General features: G+C 42.6%; 1 protein-coding gene and 1 long non-coding RNA gene across 2 annotated transcripts in view; one reads left to right on the top strand and one right to left on the bottom strand.

Annotated features, from left to right (window-relative positions):
* Positions 1–4321: 4321 nt before the first annotated feature.
* Positions 4322–27687, bottom strand: part of Kcnq3 (potassium voltage-gated channel subfamily Q member 3) — a 313472-nt gene continuing 290106 nt past the window's right edge. Inside the window, exons 10-15 of the mRNA XM_063231065.1 lie at positions 23229–23431; positions 22327–22429; positions 20154–20285; positions 17970–18068; positions 16215–16299; positions 4322–13846 (exon numbers count right to left, since the gene is read on the bottom strand). Of these exons, the coding sequence (XP_063087135.1) occupies positions 13115–13846; positions 16215–16299; positions 17970–18068; positions 20154–20285; positions 22327–22429; positions 23229–23431 (1354 nt within the window). The 3' untranslated portion in view covers positions 4322–13114. The remainder of the gene's footprint in view (positions 13847–16214; positions 16300–17969; positions 18069–20153; positions 20286–22326; positions 22430–23228; positions 23432–27687) is intronic.
* LOC134471657 (uncharacterized) lies at positions 20276–27552 on the top strand. Its single transcript, XR_010041198.1, has 3 exons — positions 20276–20923; positions 21402–21542; positions 26880–27552. It is a non-coding gene; the product is annotated as an uncharacterized LOC134471657 (long non-coding RNA).

The raw sequence follows: 27687 nt of genomic DNA, 5'->3' as shown, positions 1-27687 counted from the left end.
ACACTGCTTTGGCCACTGTCACCTGGACTTGCTATGGCTGACGCTTTCCCTCATGCGACCTCTCAGCAGCACTTGTGCCATTACTTGTTACTTCTTGGATGCTTTCTGAACCTGGTGTCCTCAGTGTCACCCTCTCCTTACTTTCCTCCTGCTTTATCAGAAGCTCCTGTCCAGCCTCCTTTTCCCTTTCCTTCTCCCTTCCCTGCCCTCTTGATCCTGCAAGGCTCAGTCCTTGGGTAGCTCTCTGCTCTCTCCAAGCCTGTTCAGTGGGTGATTTCACTCTGTCTCTGGTTTTAAATCTTATTTAGAAGAACTTTCATTGGTAGGTGCAGATACAAATATAGATGCAGATGCTACAAATGCTCCAGATACACGTGTAAAGGTATCTTCCTCCTGAACCGTCTCCTGAACTGCACGCACAACTACCTACTCGGTATTTGCACCGAACATGTCACATATGTTTCACATTTCACAGAACAAAACCAACTCATGCTCTGCCCCTTCCATGGTCTATCAACAGTGTCACTTATTCAAATAAAACTCTGCCTAGAATCAGCCTAGATTCTCCTTCTTTCACACTTCTCACCTTCTCCATCAGTGAATCCTACCATTTCTGTTCTTTAACATATCTAGGTTGCAAACTCTACCACTTCCATGGCCACTGCTCTGGTCTAAGTCACTCTGGCTTTTCCTGTGGGTCCTCCCCAATATGGTACTGCTCCTGATTAATTTCCCTGCTTCTGTCCTTATCTCATTTAGTGCACTACCAATACAACATCTACAAAAGACATTTTTTAAACATAAATAAGATCTTGTTGCCCCATCACTCAAACCCTTGCAATGACTCAAAGCCCATTTCTGACTTAGAATAAACCAGAATACCCTCCCCATGGCTGATGAGGCCTTTTGTGATGTGACCTCTATTAGTTCTCTCACTTCCACTTTACTCTTCTTTCCTCTACTGACTGTCCCTACCCTGCCCTGGCCTGTCCAGAATCAGAAGAGAGATTGTTGGGAATGTTTTCATATCTGATGTGGGGATAAGACCCGGGATAATTGAACTTTTCTCAGGGGAGACACCTTACACGTCCTCAGTGTAAGGAAATTACTGGGTCTCTGGTTAACTTGATGCCCACGCCTATTGTTGGAAGATGACATTGTTAGGAACAATAACTGATTCCCAGGAGTATCTGGAACTTGAGGTTATGAATGGGCTTTTGGTTCATTTGTGCAGATGGAAAGGGATTTTCTCAGGGGTATAATTTTCCCGGTTCTGTCTCTGTGTGTCATGCAGGTACCTGAGACTTGGGGTGTCCAAGTTTTGTTGGGGGAGGAATAGATGTTTGTAAACTGGGCGATCTTCCTTTAACTGCAGAATCAGCTGTTGTCTTTTGTGATGATAGTAACAGACCTTGAAATTGATTGAATGCCTTCTGGGAAAAGAGTGGTGTTGTTCTGTCCTGGTTTCAAAAAGCTACAGGTACTGCTCCATAATGTGTGGTGTCCATGGGCAGTATCATCAGCTTACCTAACACTGGCTAACCTTGTCCTCTGATTCACAGAGGAAGGCGTGGCACTTTGATTGGGTTTTTGCTTACCTTCGTATATGTAGGATTTTAAGAGGGGCTTATTTCGCTAAGTGCAGGTCACCCCTGTCCCAGACCTTCTGCCCACCTTTGAGCTGCCTGCCAGTGCAGCATATGGTTCTCAGCGTGTGGACAGTTCCCAGCTCTGCAGCCTAGGTCTCCTAGCTTCTCAACCTAAGGACTTTTGCATCTTGGAGTTTGCTCATCTATCATTGAAGGAAACCTGACAATGTGGGGACTGATGACCCTATCATGGCCACTAACAGAGAGCAGAAGTCTGTGGACAAGTGCCCCAGCTTCTTGTTTCCAGTTGGGGAAGTTCGTACACGTGTTCTCAGAAGGATCTAACTAGAAGTGAGCCCAGCTGCTCCTAAGGATCCACTCATCGAGTGCTGGCTTTGCAGGGCTGGGTGTGCACAGGCTACCTGCTGTTACAAGCTTTGGTGAGCTATGACTTTGTTACTGTGCAGTTCTTTTAGAAATGGCTCACCGGTTAACTTAGTCCAGGCCCTTCTTGCCTCCAATAAAGAACTGGAGGAGAGAAGCCAAAAACGATGCCAAAGGTTTATTTGATGTGGCACACACCTATAATCTCAGCTCATGGAAGGCTGCGACAGGAAGCTGCTGTGAGTTCAAGGTCAGCCTGGGCTACACTGTGAGTTTAAGATCAGCCCGAACTACATAGCAAGACCCTGTCTTTAAAAAAAGGAAGAAATTTTTAAAAGGTGAGAAATGAAGGGATAAGGGAACTCATGAACCATGGGAATTATTTGGGGCTGTCCTGGGACCTTGTAATTAACAGGTCCTGCTTATATTCTCAGTCAGCTTTGCCACACCCTACTTCCTATTTTACCCTCTTAGGTTGATTTGCCTAAGTCTGAACCAAAACTTTGTAAGAAATCTGCGGACCTCTCCATGTCTCAGTGGTGAGCAGGACTGATTTTTCGCGTGTTCTCTAACGCAGGCACCTACTGTTCGGCAGCTGCCAAAGCATTTGGGGAAGAAGCTGAGTGAGCAGACACACACTTAATTAAATTAGCTGCAGTCAAATCTGTACCCCTTCCTAGTTAACAGGCAGCCTTACTCAAAATAAAAGGTCCTAATGAGTTAGAAGTTAAAAATCAAAGCCTCTGAGTCAGACTCTTTGCATATGAATTTTGGTTCTACCACTTACTAGCTGTGTGACTGTGGACTGAGGTGCTCCATCTCTGGACCCAAACTTTCTCCTCTAACAAGCTCAATTCTGTTAGACATAAGAATAATAGCTAATGTTTATGTACACAGTAGACATTTTACTAGGTCTTTTCCTGACTGTCTCATTGAATCTTCACAGTAAACCTTCTCAGTTTGGAACTATTTTTAGCCCCACTTTGCAGATGGGAACACTGAGACTTAGAGAATTTTCCTTTGTGTCCAGAATCATAGTTGGGATTTAGGCTCCTGAAAGGATTAAATGCTGAAGCATTATCACTGGATTCTTTGTTTCTAAAGACCCTTGTGTCGCAGTGCTTCGGGGATGGATTAGAATGGAAGAGACCAGAATCAGAGAGACAATTTGAGAGACTAGGAAGGAGCCATGGTGGCAAGAAGAGGACTTTGGAGAGAGCAACATGGTAGAAACCAGGGCCTGTGTGCCACGAAGGGGGTGGAGGGTTCAAGGCTGAAGCATCTGGCTGGGGACCTGGGTGGGGAGGAAACCTGGAGGTGTAGGCGGGTAGCTCCAGGGATAATGACATTTGTTACTGAGAGGAGAAAGACTGCAGCTTTTTCTACCAGTGACATGAACTGGACCAAAGGCTGGGAGAATCTTGCCAGTCTCTAACTAGGAAGGGACTGCTTTGCTCCTCTTAAGGTAAAATTCTGAAAGTGCACTGTAAAAATGACAGGAAAGGGAGGCAGAGGTCAGAAGGGACGGTACAATTTCAGGCCATGACCTCCATAAGAGATTCTCCACTGATATATAATCTTGATTTAAGGACAGAAAATTCGAAAAGACACAGTGCACCTCCAGGGCCTTGTATGTCTGGATGAGGCTCCTTCTCCCTTTCTTAATTTGAAGCTTGCTAGCGTTTTTACAGTCCCTATTTCTCCAGGGATAAAACACCACTGAACTTTCTGCTACAAACTGTGAATACCACGACAAGAAGCATGTAGGAAGGCAATTTTCTTTTAAATAAAGCCAATCTTGTCTCATGCCTCTGGGACTTTCCCCCTCCTCGTCCCAGTTCCTGTCAGGCCTCTCTTCCACACTCCTTTCTTTGGAGCACTAAATACTCAGTTCATTCCTCACTTTCTGTAAGAGGCCTCCGCTGATACCTCTAACATGAACCAATGCCTCTCTTTGTGTTTTCATGGTACCTGATTATATCAATATGCACACTTCCCGCAGAATTGAAATGACCTGAGTCAGTGTATTTTCACTGTTGCATTGTGATACACCGTACCAATGGTGTTTAGTACATTTCTAATTAAGATTTTATGGGTAAACACAATGTTTTTAGCTGAACTGAATTGAGTTTTAGAAGGGTGGGGGGACAAACAAAGATTACAACCAGCATTCATATGATGAGGAGATAAAACTAGCTTATAAAGAACCCAAATCATAATAATGAAATACTCCAGATATGTTCTTGGTTGATGCACTTGAAAGTTTTTACTACCAGTAGAAAGATAGCTCCAGAAATTAAATTGATGCCACATGTATACCTGTAACTCTAGTGACTCAGAGGAGGAACTTACAATTTTACTGATTTTATTCCTTGGGCACTTACACTTTATTAGATCTTGTCACCATTTTATATTATTAAGAAATCAGCAGGATCAACCATATATCCCTGTGACGAGAAAAGAAGTGCATGTTCAATATATCTAAAGCATTCATTGAGACTACATTTCCCAGCATCCCTCACAAGTTTTCTACATCATGTGACTGAGTTTGGCCAATGAGAATATGAATAGAAATAATGAGTCACTTCGAATTCAAGGATGTTAGAACTGGGGTGACTTTTTTGTATTCTTCTTCCTGGTCTGGCTCTATGCCTAAAGTGGAGGACCCAGCATGACGCAGACCATGACAAATCCAAGCATCACTTTTTGACAGTTAGGTAATCTGCACTGTACTGTGATTTGAGCAAGGAATATACATTCATTGTGTAAGGTCAGTGACATTTGTAAGTTTTTCTGTTGCAGCAGCCAGTATTACTTATACTAAAGAATATAATTTCATAAAGCTGTTTTAAAGCAAATGAAATTCCTCCACATAATCATTGAAACATCTATTTATTAATAAGTGGTGCAGTATTTTATTTAAGATAGAACATAAAAAATCAGGTAAGAATTATTTGCATAATATATATGGAAATCAACCTATTAAAGTTGTTCAAATATTGGACAGAGCCAGAATATAAATTACACATACAGTTTAAAAATTACAGGAAATCATATTATAAAGAGCACTAAAGGCCACTTGTGGAATAGTTGTGTTCCTGTGTAAGCCAGAATGTGAAGAAAGCCTACTCTTAGCATGGAGACAAATTCAGGGAGCAAGGCACCAGAATTCTATGCCGTAAAAAGGGGTTAAAGAAAATACAACCCAAAATCAAGTACGACAGGCTCACGTCACTGAAAACATCCATTTGTTCTTCAGTGATTTGCATTTTCCATCGTTGCTACATAAGAAAAATGGGGAAAGACAGTACTATCCCATCTGAAGCAAGATGGAGATCATTTTTCTCTTTAAAACAGGGAAGGATTGACAAATGGATGAATGTCATCTGTCTGGCTAAGGTGATTTTCCAGGATATGGACAGGCCTACTTTACCTCTCCAGCAGCAAAATGTCTGCTTCTGGACAGAAGGGTGGCTCCATATCTTGGACTTGTCCACCACTTGTACTCAACCCTCAGAGGGACATGGGAGAGCAGAGCTCATCTCTGTCCCTTGGAAATGTATTCAGAGGAGCGAGGAAGTGCTCCATTACCGGATCTGGTTAGTTTCCATTGATCTTTTAATATTGAGAAAGAAAGACACAATTATTCTGAGCCTTTGACCTCCCAGAGAACACTAATGAAGACTAAGCTGTTTCTGCAGAATTTCAAAGCCCTGAAACGAACGCTCAGTGTAGAGACAAAAGACCACAGCCACCAGAGACTTGGAGACATCTGATCTAGTTTGGTTAAAAGTTATGACAGAGGATCCTTGGGGACAGAGAATAAAGGGCATCTGTGGGATTATCTGCAACCACTAAACTTCAAGAGCTAATAGATTCCAATATGAACCAAGTGAATAATTTATGTGGCATCATTTTCTGCCATTGACAGAGAAATTGTGAAGCCACTCTCTCAGTAGCCCAGTACAATAGCCAGCAGACCTGGACATCCTTCTTATCTCCAGAAATTCAGAACTGTGTAAAGCTAATGGGACGGGGGAAGGCCACACACTGGGAAACACAGGGCATGATTTTGGAATGTGTCTACTGACCTGTGTGGCTTAAAGCACAGAATAAGCTTCTAGGTACATAGATTTTGGTTAAAAAACTAGCTCTTCCTCCTGCAGTGTGCAACCTTTTCACTTTCAATTCTGAGATACAGACACTGATATCTCCTTCATGGGTTTGCAATGAAGATAGAACAGTCAAGAGTGAACAGTATAATGTCATATGCCACTCACAAAGAAAGCTTAGGATAAGTTTCTCTCCCCTTCCCTGACCCCCATCTTGTAGATGAGGAACAGAATGGAACATTGAGATGAAACAGGCTGTCAGTTTCATTACTTTTTAGGTTTCAAACTCCAGCCCATTTGACAAATGTAAGAGGAATCACAAATATATTCTTAAGCACTCGCTTGGCTCTTGAATGATTAATTGTAAACCATTTTCAGGCTGCTCTTGTATAGACCTCATTATTTACCCTTGAAATTTGTTTTAATCCCAGAACAGTGCTATTTGAAGGAAAAAGACATATGTAGAATGAGAGTTTCTAAAATTACTGGGTAGACTATTGCCATCTCAGAATTTGACCACCTTTCTTTTTGACTCTCTTAGGGGCTTTCAGTTGAAACTGACCGTAACACTAGTTTAAGAAGGAATTCTTTGGAGTTCTGGCAAATTGTGGAGAACTCTAAAATACAAGTGGAAATCACCTATGGGAAGCTTCATTTGAGTCAAAGAGGTCTTTTGCTTCCCTAGTTACAAAAACATGAGATGTTTGAAGTTGAATCTTGTTTTCCTCTTTGTAGCTTTTGAAGAAAGCTCTAGAGTACTTGGATAATTTGGGGATTCTCTGGAACAAAGTGAGCAGGGCTGGGCTGTGCTCAGAGATCCCTGTGATAAGGGACATTTTTGGTAGGATCTATAAGTTCAGTAATATGAATTGCCCCAAAATAATATCCAATTTTCTTAAATAATCTTGTTGAACTGATGTAGAGATCAGAATATAGCCTGAGGGGGGAGTCAGGAGCTGAATGGTTCTAAGTGATGGGCCACATCAGTGAACCAGTCCAAGCTTGGCTGGACAAGGAAGGGCCAAAGTAGGAGTGACAGGAGAAGTGGAGAGTAAAAGTGTCCATGGTCAAGGAATTTCTTTTTTCAAAGGCACCCAGAATCTGCAGGTTTCTGTTAGGGCTTTTGAAAGCAGCAACTGTTTAGGAGAAGGACCAGTATCATTTCCATGACATAGCAGCATCAATCAAATCTTAGAGATGGAAAGACTCTTCAAAATAGGTCTGGCTTAGCAGTTTTTTGAGTGGCCTGGAGAGGTTTTGCTTTTCATTTTCTGAGCTTCACAGTAACATCTATGTTGTGCATTTGGACCAAGCAATCTGGGCTCTAGGTTTACTCTGCTACTCAGTGGCTTATTTCATCACTGTGAGACGGCTGTGATTCCCCGCACTCTGAGCCTCTGCTCCCTCATTTAAAAGAAGTGACTCTTCAGGACAAGCAAGGTGTCCTTTTGCTGGGAGCATTCTCAGAATCTATGAAATCATGTCTCCTTCCATATGTAATACTGCCAGAATACTAGTCACGATTTTTCAACAGGAATGTTTGAGGCTGTTAATGGACAGAAGTATATTGCCCTAGAGAGACTATCAGCAAAGCTTGACTTGTGAAGACATGAATTCTTTCCTGTTTCATCACTACTGTTTGGCTTTACCTCCCAGGAACCATCCTTTGAGAGAACAATGGTTATGTCAAATGGGACTTCCACAGCTCCACCACTGGGATCCAACCTTCCTGCTTTCTTCACTGGGGTAGTCTTCTTCTGTAGATTGTTGGAAAAAATCATTTTTAGTGGTGGAAATGCTTGATTTTGTCATATAATAGTTGGAATCATATCTCAATTATTCTTTTTTTTTTCCTGAAAAATATTTTCTGGTGTAAATCTAGAGTTAATAAATAACATCAGCATAGGGCAGTGGAATTGACACATATCATAGAACAAGAACATGAAAAATAGTCCTGATTATGGTGCAGTAGCTATACCAGGGGCTTTATATATAGATGGTCTCACTGGAAATTCAAAACAGGCCAGAAGAGTCAAATGCGTTTTAAAGTCCCCAAGTGAAAATTTTTGTCCATATCATCAGAGCTTTTCTGTCTCTTTGATATTACCACACTAATTTACAAAACCCACAAAAGATGTACATATAACCTTGCCTCTAACATGATCATCTGAGTTACTAACTACTACTTTGCTGGAGAGGCAGTTCTGATTTAAAAAGTGTAATGTCAGTAACCCAAGCACAGTCAATGCTAAGGGTTTAGTTTTAAAAAGTTCATCCTGAAATGAGCAAGCTTCCCAGCATAAGTGAAAGCAAAATCCTGATGATGTCCCAGGGCTCAGAAAACAAAGAAAATCTTTGTGGTCTTAGGTACCTTGGACATTAATGTCAACTGACGAGCAGCTCTGTGGCATTTTCCAGATGGCAAAGGTTTGGGGGGGTTCAGGGTATGTTTGTCAGCACTTTTGGAAGCGCAGTTGACTTCTTAGAACCTAAACAAATTTCTTCTCTTGACTCCAAAGAAGTTGATCTAGGTTCTCACGGGCAGAGTGGCCTTTTTCTTTTCAAACAGATTTTGTGACATGACCTTTACCACAGCTTCTCTTGATTAGTATGAGGAAGTAGAACTCTTTTTGTCTGGCCTCCATCTTGGCAGGAATTTAGAGAGGAGAAGGCTGATTTATCTAAGGACCTTTTTCAAATACTGCCTTCTGGCATGGAAACTATAAAGTTCAACACAAGAAACCAAACTCAAAGTCATCATTTAACCCCTTCAGCCTTCTCTGGGGTAATGGGATCACCATCATTTTGATGCAAATGTTTTTGTTCTCACTGTCTTCAGAGTTAAATCCTCAGATGCTTCCAAGCTGAGAATAATTCCTGTTGGAGGAGCTACTCATAGGATGAAATAGTGTTTCTCATCCTCACTGACATAGGTTGAGGGGACCTTTGACATCTGTGGGACCTCTAACACTAGATTTATAGTTTCTGATGGCAGAATCTGTGACTTTCTAATCACCGAATTCCTGTTGCGTGGTTTCGGGCAAATACTGGAGTTTAAGAAATCTTAGCAAATGAATAAACAAATGAATTTTCTTTATTATAGTGTCATTAGAGAACCATGGAATTATGAATATGGTTTTAGAAAATTTTGAGTAAATCTTGTTATATTTTTTCTACAAGTAATTACTGTATTACAGTGTTGGGAAATGCCGTGCAGAATCAGATAGGCAGAGGATGCCTAAATATTGATTAATTAGTTAGTTTCAACCTATAGACTTTGGAGTTTTCTAGTTTTCTATGTTTTTATGGAAACTAGGACTTCATAATACAAGTGTCATGTCTAATGACTGTGAGTTCTTAGTTCTAAGAAACAACATAGAATTTTCTTAGTTTGGTATATATTGTTTTTCTTTTCCTTTAATGTTCCTTTATTTATTTATTTATTTATTTTATTTATTGTATTTTTGAGACAGGGTCTTGCTATGTAGTTCAGTCTGGCCTTGAACTCATTGTAGCCCATGCTGGCCTTGAGCTTGTGCTGAGCTTCTTGCCTCAGGTCCTGAGTGGTAGGATTATGGATGTGTGCCACTACAGCCAGCCCTCCAAAATTTCTTTCTTAAACTTTTCGTGCTTGCTTGTGTGCTGGCATTTGATGGTTAAGAACTCATACTTGATCTCAAATAGTTTTTCTCAGTCCACAAGGTCACCATTTTCCTAACATTAATAAGTTGATTTATCTCATTCATTTTTATCTTGTTAAAATATGACTTTTTAATTTGGGGGTGGACCTAGGGAATTAAACCCAGGGTCTCATAAATACTCTTCCACTGAGCTGTATCCTGAGCCCCAGATTACTGATTTATTAATTTCTCTGGTGCTGAGGACAGAACCCAGAACCTCATACACACTAGGCAACTACTCTACACTGAGTGACACCCTTTCCCCACCTCTTAAACTTTTTATGTCATATGTCATTTTTTATGTCAAAGCACACAAAAAACAGATATATACCAGCATAGTGGAATCACAGTTTTACCTGAAAAAACCATTCCTATTTTTATAATATAATTAATTTATCAGTATTACAGTGGGTTTTGGCCACCACTGCAACGATATCTTGGGAAGCTGTGGAACCCCCAGTATACACGGTAAACCTGGGGCACACTGTTGGGGTCTGTTCTGTTGGATTCATCCATCACGTGGCTTCTTTGTCTGAAAAGAGAAGTTTTGTAGAAGCATACACAGTTTCTCTCCATTGCTCATGTTGACTCTCAGAATCTGAATTTGTGCTTCTTTGGTACCAGTCAGGTTGGTAAGCAGGCAACTTGAGTGTGTTTGGTTTGTTTTTCCAGAATGTAGTTTTTGAGGAAAAGAATAAACATTAAGGCAGAATTATTCCAAAAGAACACGTTTTTCTTTTTGTTTTCTTAGATGGGAAAAAAGCTCCTAAGTTTCGTATCATCCATTCATGAGCTAAGAATTTTGTCTGAACTTACTAGACAATGAGAATCAACACAGATCTGATTCCTGCTGTTCTAACCTTGTAATCAGCAGAAAATCTTGATGTCTTCCCTATAGTTTGAGAAATATTACAAGCTCCATTCTCAGCAGGTTATTAATAGAAGCTAAGGTAGTATATCTAATTTTGGGTCTACAGCAAACATTTCAGCATGGGAATAAGATCTCACTCTTAAGCAAGAATTTTACTGAAGTTCTGAAATAGGAATCTATTTGTAAAACACAGATGATATTGGATTCTACAAAAATATTAATATGTTAGAATAACTGGTATGTATGTGCAGATTTTGATTTGTTTACTTTTTTGTTTTTGTTTTAGTAATTTAAATACATAAACAACAACATGGGGACATGTAAGATAGATAGCACAGTGATTTTTGGTTAAAGAGCCCAGGAAGACCAGAGCCTAGACCCAGGCCCCTAAGAAAGACACAGGGTTTCTTAGGATATAGCCCCAATGGCAGTAGTGAGGCCATACTGAGGAAAGTGGTGAATGACGAAAAATGACTTTCCAGTTCCTGAAAGGTCATGTGGAAAACCATGGGGGAGGGCCTTCTTGTCCAATGTGTGTAATGACTCTTGCATGCTTCCTGTTTTGGACTTCAGGCTCAATACCCATCCACTCATGAGATCCTCCACATAAAACTCCTTTCTGTCATTTACAGTGGCAGCCCTCGTTCAGAGACGTAAGGGTTTGGTTTAAGTTTCCAAAGTCAGGGCCCAAGCCTTCATGAGTACTATATTCTTAGCTTTTTTTACAAGACCCACTGGTGTGTGAATTAAAAAGAACCAACTTGTGAGAAATCTCTCTCCAACTCAGGACAGGTCACTGATGAAACCATCAACTAGATGTTTGCCATGGTGATTACAGCTCTTCACAAAACCATTAGGCAGAACCTTGATTGCAGTGGTATGCAGATATTTGATTAGGTTGTTTTGATCATCTTGAGGGTGACCATGGCAACCATCATTAACTAGGGCTTGAGATCATAGAAGGAGTGTGAGAGTAGCAGTATGGTGTCATCATTTAGGAACTGCAGAAAAGCCGTTCCCATCAGTTTTCAGAGAATGACAACATCTCCTAAGAGACTACAGTGAGGCTTGTGCCTGACACTTGGACAGAACAGTGACTTCACACGCCTGCTTAAGCTTCAGAAAAATCTTACAATTATGTGCAGTGTCAGTGTTTCCACTGGCAAAAGTAAGATTGGACAGTTTGGGAAATTTGGCCTATTTGCATATTGATAACTATACCTTGCTTGTATTACTGTTTTTTTTTTTTTTTTCTGTATCCCAAATGCAATGTAGCAAGGATGCAGGCTTTGCAATAACAGCAGATGTCCTCTCATGCAGGAAGAACTATGGGGATTTCTTCCCACACAACACAGAGTGCCAGAATCTTGGCTTCACTGCTGGGTCCCAGGATGCAAATGGCAGAATGATGTCCTGAAAGGAAGCCAGGCGGAGGAGTCAGCAGGCAGGAGTGTTGAGTCCTGGCTCTCATGGCACTGTGGAGTGGCCCTAGGTATGTCACTAAACCTGAGCCTGAGATTTATCACTTTTAAGAATGAGAACTTGGAAAAGATACTTTCTGCTTATGCCCTCCTGATTCTAAATTTTGCTTTGCATGGATATTTTTCATTTTAATAACATGGGTAGCAACATGAGTTGGAGACACCAGACTTGGCTCCGGCTCAGAGAACCACCCTGCCTTTAGTAAATTTCACTATCTTTGGTCACATAAATTGGGAACTACCTTGATTTCTGTGTTTGTGTCTGTGGGATGTGTGTGTGTGTTTCTCTCCACTAGTTCATAACACATGTGAAATGCTACAATAGGAATTATCAATGCCTTTTACAGATGGGGGAATAGAGACACAATACTGAACAATGGCAGAGTATGTGGAGTCCCTTCAAGAATTTCTAAATGATTTTGTTGGCTCTTCCTTAAGAAAATAATTTTTAAATTCTTGATTTTGGAGTCTTAATGGCTATCTTGTTCCTTCCCTCAGGTGTGCTCGGTAGGCAGCCTCATTGGGATGCAATGTGTTCTTGTTGAGAAAATTATTTCTTTGCTTTAGAAAATAGTTAATTCCTGGAGTATTTTACACAAGGGGCAGTAATCCTAGAAGTAACTTAAACTACATTCCCTGCTTACCAAACCAAAACCCCAACCAGTCAACCAAAGAAACATAGCACAGCTCATCAGTAATCTCTCCCTGTACTGGTCCCATCATGACTGAAAGCAAGAACAGTAGATTAATGTGTATTCTAGAGGAGACTAGTGGTACCACTTATATTGTGTCAAGTCATGCAAACCATGCTGAAAGGAAGTGGCTTCGTTGTGGTGACTTGGGGAGGAAGAAGGCGTGAGAACCCCTGCTGGCCGGGGCCACTGTGCACACGCATGCATCCGATGCAGCTACTGGTGTCCTCGCTGTATGCGTTGGGTGTGAGTCAGGGAGCTATACAAAGTCTGTGTACATCACAAGGAGTCAGCCAGTGACCCCTTTAAGTGGGCTTGTTGGAAGGGGTCCATATGGAATCAGAAATCCCGTCCCCTGTGGACGACAGAGGCATGGACCCACTGGGTGTGAAGGGGTCTGTGTCTGTGTCTGTCTCACCCTCTGCAAGGTAGCGCTTCTCCCTCATCCAGCTCGACCCACCACTGGGGCCAAATGCATAATCATCTCTATCCTGGGAGATGCTGAAGCCACTCGGAGACCGCTCCAGCTCCTCGTGGTTGACCGACATCAGGGACAGAGGTGTGTCACTGTCCCGCGTGAGGCTGCGTCTCTGCCGTGGTGAGATGTGGTCCGAATATGGGCCATGCAGTTCAGCCTGGGAGTGGAAGCTCACTCGGGAGTCCAGAAGAGTCAAGATAGGCAGGACGGTGGGTCTTTCTGCATACGAGCTTGCAGAAGAAGGAAGGGTCTGCATCTTGGCAGAACTGGGTCCCCCTCTGGGCAAGTTCACAGGGTCGTGTGCAAAGAACCCATAGGGGCCAACCTTGTCGATGGGCACCTGGTCAAAGCTGTAGGGAGGGTCAGGGGACCCTGCCTCAGAGTAGTTGCAGATGACGGTTTTCAAGTCCGAATACCTGCTGTCCTCCTTCTTCTCCCCTGCAGCTGGCAAGCAGGTCTCCTTGGCGGGGTAGAACTCCGCAACCTGAACCTGCAGCCGTTCCATATGCTGCATGTGCATGTCCACCAGGAAGTCCAACTTCTTCCCCATGTCATGCACCTGGAAGAGACAAGGGCCTGGGAATCACTGGTCTCTCATGGAGTGTGGGGTGTCGGTACTGGTTGAGAGGAAATCTGTAGTTATTTATAATTCAGAACAGAGGAGAAGCCTTACAGTTTTTAATAATAATAATACCAGCTACTAATAATTTTTTTTTTGTCTTTTTCATTTTTATCAGTACCGGGGATCGAACTCACGACTGCCTGCTTGCAAGGCAGGTGCTTATGCCGCTGAGCTAAATCCCCAGCCCCTAATAACTTATTTTTTTTGCCTCCTACTAGCAAGCCCAGAATATACAAGGGTTGACCAAAAATACAGTGAATAGTGCAATTTTTTTTAAAAAGCCAGTTTTGTTATAGTAAAAGAAACAATCCAATTAATTTCCCTCAAACTTCTCCTCTCATGCTGAGCACACTTATCCCATCTTTTTGCCATTATCTGAAGCAGTTCCAGCAGTCATCTTCTGTGAGTATTTTTAGTTGTGCCATTATTTGCAGTTGAACTGAATTGATTCAAAACGTTTCTCTTCCGTGGTCACTTTGGCTTTGGGTTAGGGCCAGATGGTGGCACAATGCCAGAGCTGGTAAACAAGGTGAGGGTGCACTGTGATGTTTTTACCCACTTGCCTTTCCATCGGAGGGCACACAACATCAGCACTCTGCTTTTGATCACACTTTATATAGCACACCACAGAGGGCCTTGAGAACTGCTTCAGAAAGGGCCAAACTGATGACGTCAGTGTGTCAGTATGAATGTGGGCATATCAAAGGGTTTAAAGGCAATGTGTCCCATACTGTATGAGATTTTTAAAATTTAAATACTCACTGTATATTTTGGTTGCTCCTTGTGTACTACTGTCAGTCAACCTAAGCAACCTAAGCAAGAGCTTTCGGGGAGGCAAAGCCTGGCACAGAGATGCTTTGGTGGTGCTTGTTACTGGTCTTCTTGTCCACTAGTTCAGGAGGTGGCCTTGCTGACACTACCCCAGGGAATGGGGGTTCTTGATTTGCCAATATTTTCGCAGAAGTATGTGGTATTAGTGGGTTTTTCCTACATGGTGACATTAGCCTTGGAGATACAGGGCTATGGTGAGCTGGAATGGGGCTTCTGGTAACTGGAGGCCCTTCTCATACCCTTGAGCAATGGCAGAAGTTTCCTGGATCTTCACTGCCTTAACTGGAAGTTCCTCTGGATTTTTGTGTATGTAAGTATACAAGTGTGCATTGTGCTTGAAAATGTGTGTGCGTGTGTGTGTGTGTGTGTGTGTGTGTGTGAGAGAGAGAGAGAGAGAGAGAGAGAGAGAGAGAGAGAGAGAGAGAGAGAGAGAGAGAGAGAGATTCTTTCTCTGAAAATGCCTAGTTCACCAATCAGGCAGGGGACTCATGTAACTTGGCAAATGAGTTTGGAAAGCTCTGGACCAGGTGATGTGGCAGAAGGTATCTAAGCCATAATAGTATCTGATATCCAGAAAGCAGCTAGGAGGTACTGGATTCTGCTGTGCAATATGTTGACTTATAATTTTCACAACCTGTGAGCCGGACAGTGTCATCATCTTTGCTTCACATGTCAACAAACAGTGGCACAGAGAGGTGAAGTAACTTGCCAAGCATCACAGAGTTAGTAACTGGAAGAAGTGAGAGTTGAAATTAAAAATTTTAAGTGAGAGATAGTTTTCTTGATATGCCCAAATAGAATAATTATTTCAGTGTTCTCTCATCTCTCCTTCATGGATCCAATTTTGGTTTATGAATAAAATAAAAGGGTTGATATGAATCCTAGAGGACATTGGCAGAGACATCCATCTAGTGCAAATCAGGCAGGAGATGCTAGAGTGTAAACTGCTTTACAGTGAATATAAGCAGGAAGCCATGAGGGCTGCCGTGGGAGTGGATTTCTCTTTCCACCCCAAATGAACTTCGCTTGTTACCTGTCCTCCCCAGGCCACTTCCCAGAGGCCACCAGCTGACAGAGATGCAGAGGAAAGGAGAACTAAGGACATGTGAAATTGGGGCAGTGAACTAATATTTTTTAAAGGACACCAGGGGGAATGTGATCATAGTGGTGACCATCTGTTGACTCTTCACTGTGTCAGTTAATATTCTAGGTAATTCATCTATATTAACTCACTTAAATTCAAAATTTTATGAAGTATTAAAATCCCCATAATGCAGATAAGGAAAAATGAGTCTCAGAACAATTAGCTTGCGTGGGATCACTTAGGCAGGAAAGACTGTCAGGAATTTAGTTCCCATATGCTTTTATGAATGGTGAGCATTATTACTCAAGCATTGTCTCTACCTGTGGACAAATGGCACTTGGAAATAAATTCTGTGCATTTGTTCTCTAGCAGAGGAAAGAAAGGACCTACCTGTCTTTCCACTTTTACAAACTTTCCCATCATGCTTTGGTCTTCCATTTCTGCTGTGGATGATCTGGCTACGAATGGTTCATTCCTAAGAAAAAGTCAACAGTTTTATGAGGTCATTGTATCTGTTTCTGCTCTCCAGGATCATTTTGGTTGGGTAGATCATGGCCCACAGATCTGCCAAGCTCATTCTCATACTAATACATGCTGGCAATGACCCCCTCAATGCTGGTCACTGGGGGTCAGGGAAGCCCACTTTTTCTGGGTTTTGGTACTATAAATTTCATACTCAGCTCCACTGTAGGCTACTTTGAAGCCAAGAAGCAAACTATTATTGAAGAGGTTATTTTAAAAATAGGGTCCCACTAAGTTGCCCAAGCTTGGGTTTATGATTCTTCTGCCCCAGCAACCCCAGTAGGTGAGATTAAAGACAAGTACTGCTGTGGGCTACATAAGGATACTTTGATTTGTACTAAAGTTGTCAAAGCACCCAACAGTGCCAAGAGTGTATAACCCTTTTGGCTTTTAGTTCCTGACTGAAAGAGAACCACACCACTGAGCATGGGTGAGGATGGGCAAAGAGTTTGAGCTCTCAAATTTAATGGGCTTATGTATTTCACCTGTCTCATTTTGTTAAGACTAGAAAAAAAAAACTATTGAGTCTGGAAATGATGCAGAAAATGATGCTGGTGGGCGTGGTGGCCAGATGAGAGCTATGTCTTCTCTTGGGCTAGGCATAGTTAACATCTGCCTGACTTCCAATGAGTTGGGCCATTTTTATATCCTCTGAATTTGGCAAGTTTCAAGGGCCCTTGTTATTACTCTAAACTATTCACAAATGAGTTCTTGCTTGGCAAATGGTTTTTTCTATCTCATAACTAACTATTCCCACTGTGTCTCCTGTCTCTGGCTGCACAGTGTTAAATGATGATAAATTCCAAAAACGTGCTACTTGTAGCCCACCAGTGTTTTCTTCATCCTGGGCTGGTTTTGAAAGAGTTCAAAATGCCATCTCAAAAATGGAGAAGAGTCTAAAATATCAGGATACCGAGGGCGTCCTTAAATAATCAGACTATCTGGAAACAGAGGGTGCCCCGGGCAACACCCGGGCTGAGTAACAGTTACAGCCTGTACCTGGGGCTGTGATTTCTAGGTCTCCATGGTCCCCTCACTCCCTATTCCATTCTTAAGGCTGAGGCTGAAGGGCAGAGAGACCTTCTATCACATGCAGATAATCTTGCTTCTTTTATAAGAGGGAGGTGTATAATGCTCCATAAGCCTGACATTCTTTTCTTGTTTTTCTCAAAGATATTTGGGAATGAAGAGATATGAAAGCAAGTGGTAGACTTTCCAAAGGATACCTCCTTGTTCAAAATGTTGCCACATTTTGGGGGAGGTAAGAGTGCTGCCTGGATTCTAACAACGTCAGGCACCTGCCATGTGTTTCTTTCCCCAGCTATGTCCTGGAAGGGGTATCCATCAGCAAACCAGCTGACCAGGAATGCCAGCTAACATGGATTCTTCCTATCTTAACAAGAATCATGAGCTTCCTCTTGCTTTACCATGAGAAAAACGGTATAACTATTTTTATTTTCAAAGACCACCTGGTCGAGGAAAAAGGTAGAAAGTCTTTTGTACAGAAATCTTTCAAAGGCCATGATGTGAGGCAAGCTTCAAACACCCATGCCGTTTGGGGGCGGGGACAATCCAAGGCTTTGTGCTCCATGAGGTTGGTCAATCCCTGCTCACAAGCCTTACCTGGGAGACTGCTGGGATGGATAGGTGAACGCGGTCCCTTTCTGAGACTTCTTATGTTTTGGAGTAGATGGAGGTCCAGGGGTGAAAATCATATCGATTCTGTAAGAAACAAACACAAGAAGTATTAAATTGCATAAAAATTTGCCCAGCAGGAAAACAAACCTTTCTGTTCTTTCTTAGTTCTTAATTTTAATTATGAAAGATGTGAAAAAGAGGAAGAGAAGAGCAAGAGAAGAGAAGAGAAGAGAAGAGAAGAGAGGAGAGGAGAGGAGAGGAGAGGAGAGGAGAGGAGAGGAGAGGAGAGGAGAGGAGAGTAGAGGAGAGGAGAGGAGAGGAGAGGAAGAAAAGTTACAAGTTAGTACAGGATCATCCTTTTTGTCCTGTAGTACTGAGTGTATTTTCTCAACCCGGGGAGACAGGAGCAGGTAAACTGCTGAGACGGCAGAGAACTACACAGGGCTCTTTCTTACATCAGGAAATGTCAGATGTGTGCCACAAGCTTATCTCATCTTCCGTTTCTTTTATCCCTCCCCAAATCCTGTAATGGCAATTTTCATTGCCTGCTTCTCTGTTCCATTTTCAGCTGTGCTGGTCCCTGCTGCTTCACAGGCATCTCTAACCATGAGAAGGATTTTCCAAACCTCACTCTCATATTCTGCGTCCATTTCTGTGCAAGACTTCAGCTACCTATATGTGCTGGGGTCAACAGAGAGAAATGTGCCATACCGTGCTGCAGGGCTGAAACATTCATGGGTCACTGTCTGCCCTCTGCAAACCCAGATCAGATGTGTTTATTGACACCGGATGTGTCTTGCTAAATTGTCCTTCCCAGTCTGGCACACTGTAATACTTAGTGAAGCTGGGATTTGCATTTAGTCATCTGGCTAGTCATCTTCTGATCACAACTCTTAGAAAAACGTTTTCCTGTTAAATACCAAAAAATGGCGGGGTAACAGTCTACTCCATGGTCATTAAATTGGCTGATATTCTTGGGGCCTGGCATGCCACTTCCTCTGTCTCTCAGTGAGCCGTATTTGCAGAAATAACAGTATTCTGCACTGACAACTCATTCACACATCCATTTGTTCAACAGGCAGTGAGCAACAATTCTGTGCCTGCAACTGTGAGGGGTGAGGCTGTCTTCCAGGTAAGAGCACAGATAGGTCGTTATCAGTGTATCTCTACCTGGCAGCATCATTAACTTCCTATTCCTCCAGCAGGGTGCTCCCGTTAACCCAGCAGGACCCTCCTCCAGTGAGACCTGACTTTGGCTGAAACCTAGGAAGGACTCCAGTTAAGTTCAATTGTGTCGGGTTTTCTCCAGGTCTACATCTGCTATATAGGACATTGTGGTCATGTCATGTATATTTCTGAGTAAACATGTGGATACAATTTTTAAGCATAGCATATATATAGCTATGTGTATTATATAATATAATAGAAATATCCCAAGGTCTAGGTAAAGCATATTCAGTAGATCTTATGATGATATTACAAGCAATGCACACACACACACACACACACACACACACACACACACACACAAACACACACACACATACATATATAATGACACATTACAGGCCATATATTTATATTTATAATTATATTTAATTTATATTTATTTTATGTTCTTGACCTTACTAGCTGGGTAATTTGAGGCTAGTATTTGGCCTTCTTAGTTTATTTCTTCATCAGGGGTATACAACTGTTATATATGAAATATCCCATAAGGAAGGTTCTAAGAGACAATATATGTATATGGAAGACTCCAAGTTACAATTAATAATTGAACTTCAATATGATTTCGTATTTTCACTATTATACATAGCATTTGAGTGCTTTGTAACATGGGCAAAAGAGAACTAGCCAGCTGGCCTCAGTGTAGTGATCGGAGTCTCGCTGGGTATATCCAAGCCTCACTGCAGAGAGGCAATGATCAGGCATGACCAGGATGCTGCCCCGAGCCCTGGCAATGTCAGAGTGTTTCACATCCAGTGTGATCCGGGGCTTGTTGGCCATGACATCCAAAGTGCTTGAGGAACATTTCTATGCATAAAGCTTCTCCTCTGTGCTTTGGATTATTTCTGAATACCTTAACCCTAAACCTAACCTTACACTCTGAGGTTCTCTTGGCTTTGATTCTCAAGTGGCCTGAGAGCACAGTCCCTTCAGATGCCTTACCTCGTCTGGAGGTACTTTATCCTGGAAAGCATGTCAAGGTGTCCTGCAGAGTACTGCTCAATCACATCCTTCACATCATAAGGCCTCAGAGTTTCCTTGAACTTTTTTTTGTAGAGACGGAATTGTAGAATTCTGTAAGGCAAAGAAGAGATATTCACACATTGTGAGCAGAGAGTGAAGAAAATGCAGTTCAAGGCCAGCAAACTCAGGAGCTGGTGGAGAAAACAAGAGAGAACAATTTGATGAGGAAAAACTTCTGGCTCTGAGCGGGAGTTTACTCACCTGAGTCATTCATAGTTCACCTGCCTAGCACCTCTCCAGGACTGCTTGCCCTTTCTGGATAATGACAAAAATCACAGTATATCTCTGTTGCAAGTGCTAATGGAAGCTGGTATCTATTGAGCCTTCATTCCAGGCCAGACACTGAGCACAGCATTTTGGATACTATCTGCTACTATATCAGTTTACAAAGGGTGCAGCTCTGGCTCAGAGGACTTTCACATCTCCCCAGGCCCAGGTAGCTCATGACATCAGAGCTGGGCCTCAGATCCTCTCTCCTGTATGTGTAAGGACTGTGCTCTTGGTCACTGCCATGCTGCTTTTATTTGAGGACAGTTGATGTACCTCCTCCTCATAGCTTTAAACTTCTATGAAAGTTTCTATTCTCTGAGTTTTCTGGGTTTCTTTGAAGGAGGAGGAACTCAGAACCAACAGATGAAATCAAACACTCATCTCCATCTTCCAGTAACTAAAGCAAGGTCACCCTGAAGGTGAGTGCTCCTTAAGAATTCCGTGTTAAGGGCAACTCCTGCTGAGTATCAGATGCTAAAACTAAAATTCATGGCAGGAGGCCTGGGCCCACCCCAGACCCTTCTGCCTCACACTGGCATGGGTCTTTAAACAGTGCAGTTAAAGTCCACTTTCTTTGACCTACATGACTCCAGTTCCTAAACACATTTTAGCATACTGATTGTGACATCATATTTACTTGCTGTGCCTCCTGACTTTGTGCCATTTTATAAGCCTGCTTTGTCTACTTTCACCTAAGGTAGGAAGCCTAGACTATGGCTCACAGGCCAAATCTTTCCTTTGCCTACTTATGAGAGTAAAGATCCATTGGAACTCAGCCAGACCCATTCATTTATGAACCATCTGTAGCTGCTCTTGCATTACCACAGTGAGCTAAGTACTTGTAACAGATTCACAGACACAAAGCCTAAAGTGTGTTATTTATCTGGCATTTTACAGAAAAAGTGAGCCAATCTCTGCATTGAGGCATCAGCGAAAGAGGCTAAGAAGAAGAAGATGGACCAGAGCATGGAGCTTCTCTGTAGCACTGCCAACGCAGATTCTCTACCTGATTCTCCCTGGATGAGACCCTGCAGCCAGGTATGGATCCAAAGAGGTGTGTTTTCACCTAGCTGTTCCATCACATGACTTATGATGTTGCCATGAGCAAATAGCGCAAAGGCTTTGCTAAGGTCCATGTCCGATAACAGTGCTGTGCTTCCCTGATCTATCAGATTGGGCATCTTGTTGAAGATAACATGGGTGGGATTTGGAGAATCATCTTAGTTTCTAGAATTTCTGGTCAATCTTACAAAGTAAGTGCATGCCCATTTCTTGATCAAGTTTAAGTAGTAACCTACTTTTTAAAGTTTTCTTTAAGAATTCTGAAGCAAATCAGAAATAACCATGGTGGCTTATGATTTCCTCCAATACATACACACACAAAAGTTGATGATTTATTATCTTGCCAAAATGCTAACACAAAAGAACTACATTGATGAATATAGGCAGAGGACAAGCTATTTTGAGTAACATGGTTTAAAGTAAGAAAACTCTATGTCAACACAACCTCTGCTCTCATATCCTTTAAAGTAGATGTTGGTCAAAGTCATAAAAGGGTGTGACAGTTTAATGTAGGCTGGGAGGCTGTGGGAACATTTCTGTAACCAGATAAGAAACAGTCTCCCAGCATGCCTCGCTGAAGTGGGAAATGCTATTTTGAAGGAGCATCTCTCATTGAATATTTAGTACCCTTGGGACCTGACTCAAGATGCCTAGGAGAGCTGCTTGCACCCCACAGAGCCCAAGAGTGTTGTTTAAGCTTTGTTCTGGGGCAGTTAAGACAGATGCTGGGAGGCTCACAGGTGGAGAACACAGCCCTTACCTGACAGCTCGGATGGCAGCTTTCAGGGTGGGGATCATGTCTTCAATGAGGAAGTCATTCCCATAACCTCTGTCTTCTGCCATGGGATCACCAGTTGCAGCATCTAGGAGGGTGGCAGGTGTATCAGTAGCAGGCCATGGCCCAATGAAAGGCTCAGGGATCTATTGCTGAGTCCCATCCTAAGTCCCAGAGTCCCTATTTCTACTTTTAGAGCCACATTGCAGCCTCCAGTTGTGACATTACACACCGTTTCTTAACATCTATAAGACGTCAAAGCCAGAGGTGTGAGCAGCTGTTGTGCAGGGATAGAAAGGAAGTGAGGGGAGGGTACGCACCCCAAGAAGTTCTCTGAACAGCAACAGGCACATGTGGGAACCCTAGTATTGGACAGTGCTAAGCTGGGACTCTTGTTCTGTCAGTCTCTATCTTGGGGACCTGGGAGGGTCAATTTCTGAGCCTTCTACTCCCAAGAGACCTTGAGAGGACTGAGTAACATGGTGAGGGTCATGAGCAGGAGTGGTCTCAAATGTGCCCATCTCCAGATGGTTTGCTTTTAGCCCCTCTTTGCCCTTCATTTGACCTGCCAGCACATTTAGAGCAGTGCTGATGTGTCCCAAGGCTTGTTGGAAAGGTTTGTGGAAAGAATGGAGGTGTCTTAGCCCAGGAACACAGCCCACAGCTCAGGAGCCTATAAGCCATGGCACCTGGTACCTGGCACTGGTACCTCCAGGCCAGGGGACATAAATAATGAAAAACGAAAAATTGGCCCAGGAAGGGATGGAAGAAGCTGTGCTGTGGACTCCAGAGTTGTTCAGTGGGCAGAGGAAGAGGCGAGGAAGCTGGAGAGCTCAGGAGTGGACTAAGCAGAGGAGACAGGGAGAGAAGAAGGATCCGGACGTTACCTTCAGAGCTCTGCCAGAAAGCGTAGGCTTTCATGCGGAAGGCGGTGCGGAAACGCTCTTTATTGTTTAAGCCAACAGGCTTTGGTTCTTTAGAAGGACTTTCTTCTATGGCATCTACATTCAGAGGGGTAAATAGCTTTCCTTTAGTATTGCTACCACGAGGATTAGAAAGGCGAACCCGATCCAAGAGACCCAGCTTTTGGCTACAAAATAAGCAAAAGTGAACAATTTTCCTCCTTCAGTGCAGGCTCTTGTAACTTCCCATCCCTCCATAAAGACTCAGACATTGTCCTCCACGGGTGGGAATTGCACACCCACAGTGCTAAGTCTGGACAGAGGGTGGTTTAAGCCCTAGCTCAGCAACTAACTAGCAAATCAATTTTAGGCCAGTTTCTCAACTTCTAGTTGCTCACATGCTTAAGTGGAGCTTACATGTGATGTAGCATACACAGCAATCTCGCTCTATGAACAGTTTTAACTACCTGCTGCTAACCACTGTCTCAGAATATTACACAGTGCAGTGAGGAACTGAGATAATTCATGAGAGAAAGCAAGCACGTTTTCAGGTAACTTATTACAATATAGCAGTAATTGCTAATTATTAATTACTGTCACTAGTCTCTTACTGGGCCAAACTTATAAATTTAAATTTGTTTTAGGTATTTACACACATGAAAAAAAAATAAATCATGCACAGGGCTCTGTGCTGCCTGCTGTCTCAGGCATCCCTGGGGCTCTAGGAATACAGCCCCTGTGGGTATGAAGGGGTTACTGGAAAACACCTTACTTACAATAGCATACTACAAGAATTTGCTCCTTTTTCATGTCCCTTCACTTCCCAATTTCCTGTCTCTCCTTTTCACCGTTTCATGGTGTCCACCAGACTCAGAGTAAGTCCTTATCAAATGTCCTCAAACAGCACTGAATGACATAAATGCTACACGACAGTCACTTTTAACTGACAGTCCTTAAACAGATCCCAATGAGTGGAATCTAGGTCCATGAGTTTTGGTAGAAAAATTACATCTTTAAATTACTAACTTCTAGTTAAAATCTAGTATCTCTTTTAATAACACATGTGGGCAGCAAATCCTATCCGTTTCTTAATGTTTGTAATGGCTGGTATACAGATGTACCCCCAAAGCTTCATGTAGTAATAGGTGGGGCTCTTCAGAGATGCCGGATGTAGGATGTGTGCTGCTGAGATCAAGGACATGATGCTGGGACTGATTCACGGTGTGATGCTAGGTTGAGGGTGCCCACTCTGAGTGTGAGTGCTCCCTGCCCTAAGGGTGGGGAGGCAGGGTAAGACCCAAGGGACAGAAAGAGGGTCACTACCCGCTGTCTTCTGCTTACCACGAGCAGTTTCTCCTCTGCTATGTCCCTCTGCCAGGCCACCCTGCCTTGGAGCCACCTGACTAGGAACTTAAACCTCTGCAAACTGTGAGCAAAAGAAACCTACCTTTCTCTAACTTTGGGTGTCAAGTATTTTGTTTCAGAAATGAGAACAGTAACCAAAACAATATGTATGACTGCCCACTATGGGCAGTTTTGTATTCTGTCATCTCAGGGTATGGCTTCTATTTTCTGTCATTTCAGGGTATTGTTTAGGCTCATTACTGCTCTAAGTTTATGTGAGTTTTCAACTTGCCAGTAGGTCTTGCCATTAAGTTCATTAGTAAGAAACACATATTTGACAACATCTCAATTTTTTTTTTTTTTGTGGTAGCAGGGATCGAACTCATGACCTTGAGCTTGCCAGGCAAGTACTTATGCCACTGAGCTAAATCTCCAGCCTCAAATTTTTAATTATATTGATAACACTTTTCCAATATAATCAGTTTTTATAACTGCACATTACATTTTACTTATTTGCAACATTATTACTTTGAAGAGTCCATGGTCTTTGCCATACTGCTAACAAGGCCTCGGTACACAAAAAAGTAGTTAATAATAACTCCAGTATAAATTGCCTTGCGCCAAAAGTCAGTTGCCCTGCACTGGAAGCCATGTCTTCCCTTTCCATCTGGCTGACCTTGGGGAAATCTGTGACTCTGTGGCCTCATTTGTAATATAGGGATATGTACTACCTGCTTCATCTAGTTGTTACAAGGTTGAGTTTGCTAAAGAGTTTACGCACAGTCAGACACATAGTCACCTTGTAAGAGCTCTATAAATACTAATTTCTTCCCTCTATTTCTCAACTTCTGCACTGTGACCTGGGTAAATTACAGTACTTTTCAGAGAGTGTCACACTGCATTTGTTTTTACAGATCAATAGATTGTGTGCCATGGCTTACTCTCTATCCCCACCTTAGCACACAGCAGGCACTCAGGACTTGAGGGCACAAAGAGCAGGTGGATATCAATTCTGCATGGGATGATTCTGTATTTTTCTGAAGAGCCTGTTCTCTTTCATGCAGTACTGTTTACAGCAGTTTGATTGGAGAATTTCATTCATAACTAGCCCAGGGTAAATTTAGAGAGATTCCAGTGCCCACTGAGACCCATTTTTTTGAACTGAAATAAGAGAAAAATATTGGGGCTCTTTCCCAACCAGCATTAGTGAATGACGGGTGTGACAGAGAAAATATCAGGAACCACAAACTCCAAGTTATCAGCGTGACAGGGGTCAACTCAATGCACACAGAGGCGATTCTGTCTGAGAGGCGTAAGCTAAAGGTGCCTGGGGACAATCACTTCTCAGGCCCTTTTCCCTCCTTGCCCCTGCCTACCTGGTCCCAAGTGGTTCCCTCTTTCCATCTGTACCAAATCCTGTGCCCACCCTGACCAGCCATGCACACCTCCTCCTGTGTACAGTGCCCTTTCCCGCCTGCTCAGTTAACCTCATTGCTATCTGGTTTTTACAACTATAGCTCAGTGCTCCCTCTTGGAGATCAGATACCTCTCTATCTTCCAAAGATAGGCTATGTTTTTTTCTGCCACACTCTTTAAAATGTTTATATTTGGCCCCAGTGCATCCTGTTTGTCACATTGGAATGCTCAGCATAGTGACTCAGTTCACGGACTTAGCTTAGGTAAAGACATGTTAGAAGAGCATGTGACCTACAGTACATGTGCTCTCTGGTTCCAAGCTTGATGACCTTAAGCCTAAGTTGCATATATTTGATAAAAGACTAAATGAGGTAATTATTATAAAGTACTGTACCTACTATCTGAGATGCAGTCAATACATGCTTGCTGTCATCACTATATTGGTAAATAATCTCCTTCCCACAGAAGCAGTAGAAAGCTGTTGACATGTGTGAAAAGGAGAGATACAGTTTCCTTAGCCACAGGATTTTTGTGCTTTTTTTATATGAACTGAAATGAGGTTTGAGGATTTATATACTGCAGTATTTGATAGTACTTTATAGTGATGGTCTCAAAACATTCAACACTGTCATTCTGCTCCCCCAGTAGGAGACCAGCATATGAGAAGCTTAATTCTAGATAAGCTAAGCAGGACAGAATTAATGGCAGCCTCTCTGTCCTGACTCGAAATTTCAGCCTGGTTGTTGAACATTAGAAAGATAATGAGAAAATTCTCTTGTTTTTCTACCTCTGCTGGGATTTGGGATTCATTTCTTTGGCATTTAAATACTTCTGAATTGCTCTGGCCATGTTCACTTAATCCCGCCTTGGTTACAGGTGACACTTTAGACTGCTAAGGATCCAGATGCATCAAGCACGGAAGTCAGAAGCCTCAGCTCCCAATTCCTCCCAGCCCCTGCACCTAAGAGGCTTATGAAATTCTTCCTCCAGCAAAGTGGATGATCAGCTTACTTGTTAATTACATTGCCTGAAATTCAAGACTCCAAAAGATGATCAAATGCAGAGCAAAGTTCAAGCCTGAAATTCAAAACCCATCTCTGTCCCTCTCTATGGATTTCAGTGCATAATTCAGGACTTGTTCTCAGAGGGTGCTCCAGCTCTTGCAAGAAAAGCTCTTCTTGGGGTTGACATCAGATTTCCTCAGAAAGCCTGAATATCTGCTTTGTTAAGCACAAGTAATTTTTAATGAACTAGAAATACTGTATATAGAAGGATGGGGACAGAAGGTAAAATCAAGGCTGATGTGTCCTGGCAGGTAGAGTCCTGGCAGGTAGAACCCTGCCTTAAATTCCTGCCTCAGCTCCTAGTAGCCAGGGACCCCAGTTATGCTCCACCCCCAAAGTTTTTGGCCTTTCAGGACTTTGTTCATACTGCCACCTCTACATGGGAGAATCTTTATCTCTATTTTCACCTAAAGGAGTTTTTGTCCAAAACTCAGCCAAGGTTCACATCCTAGCACACCCAGATGTTCAGCGTGAAGACTAAGATGCGTTTGGTACTCACTCATGACACTTGGTTACCCAAATTAAACCTTTGGCTCAGTAAAGACTCTCCTACTAAATCAGAGATTCCCAATCAGGGAGGCTCCGGTCCTTTGTGCAGAGATATATTTGTTTGACTCAAC

The sequence above is a fragment of the Cavia porcellus genome, unplaced genomic scaffold (genome assembly GCF_034190915.1).
Source record: "Cavia porcellus strain 051 isolate PalLab524CR breed Dunkin Hartley unplaced genomic scaffold, mCavPor4.1 scaffold_19, whole genome shotgun sequence".
Taxonomy (NCBI): Eukaryota; Metazoa; Chordata; class Mammalia; order Rodentia; family Caviidae; genus Cavia; species Cavia porcellus.
The sequence above is the reverse complement of the archived record's forward strand: the minus strand, read 5'-3'. Positions and strand labels throughout refer to the sequence as shown.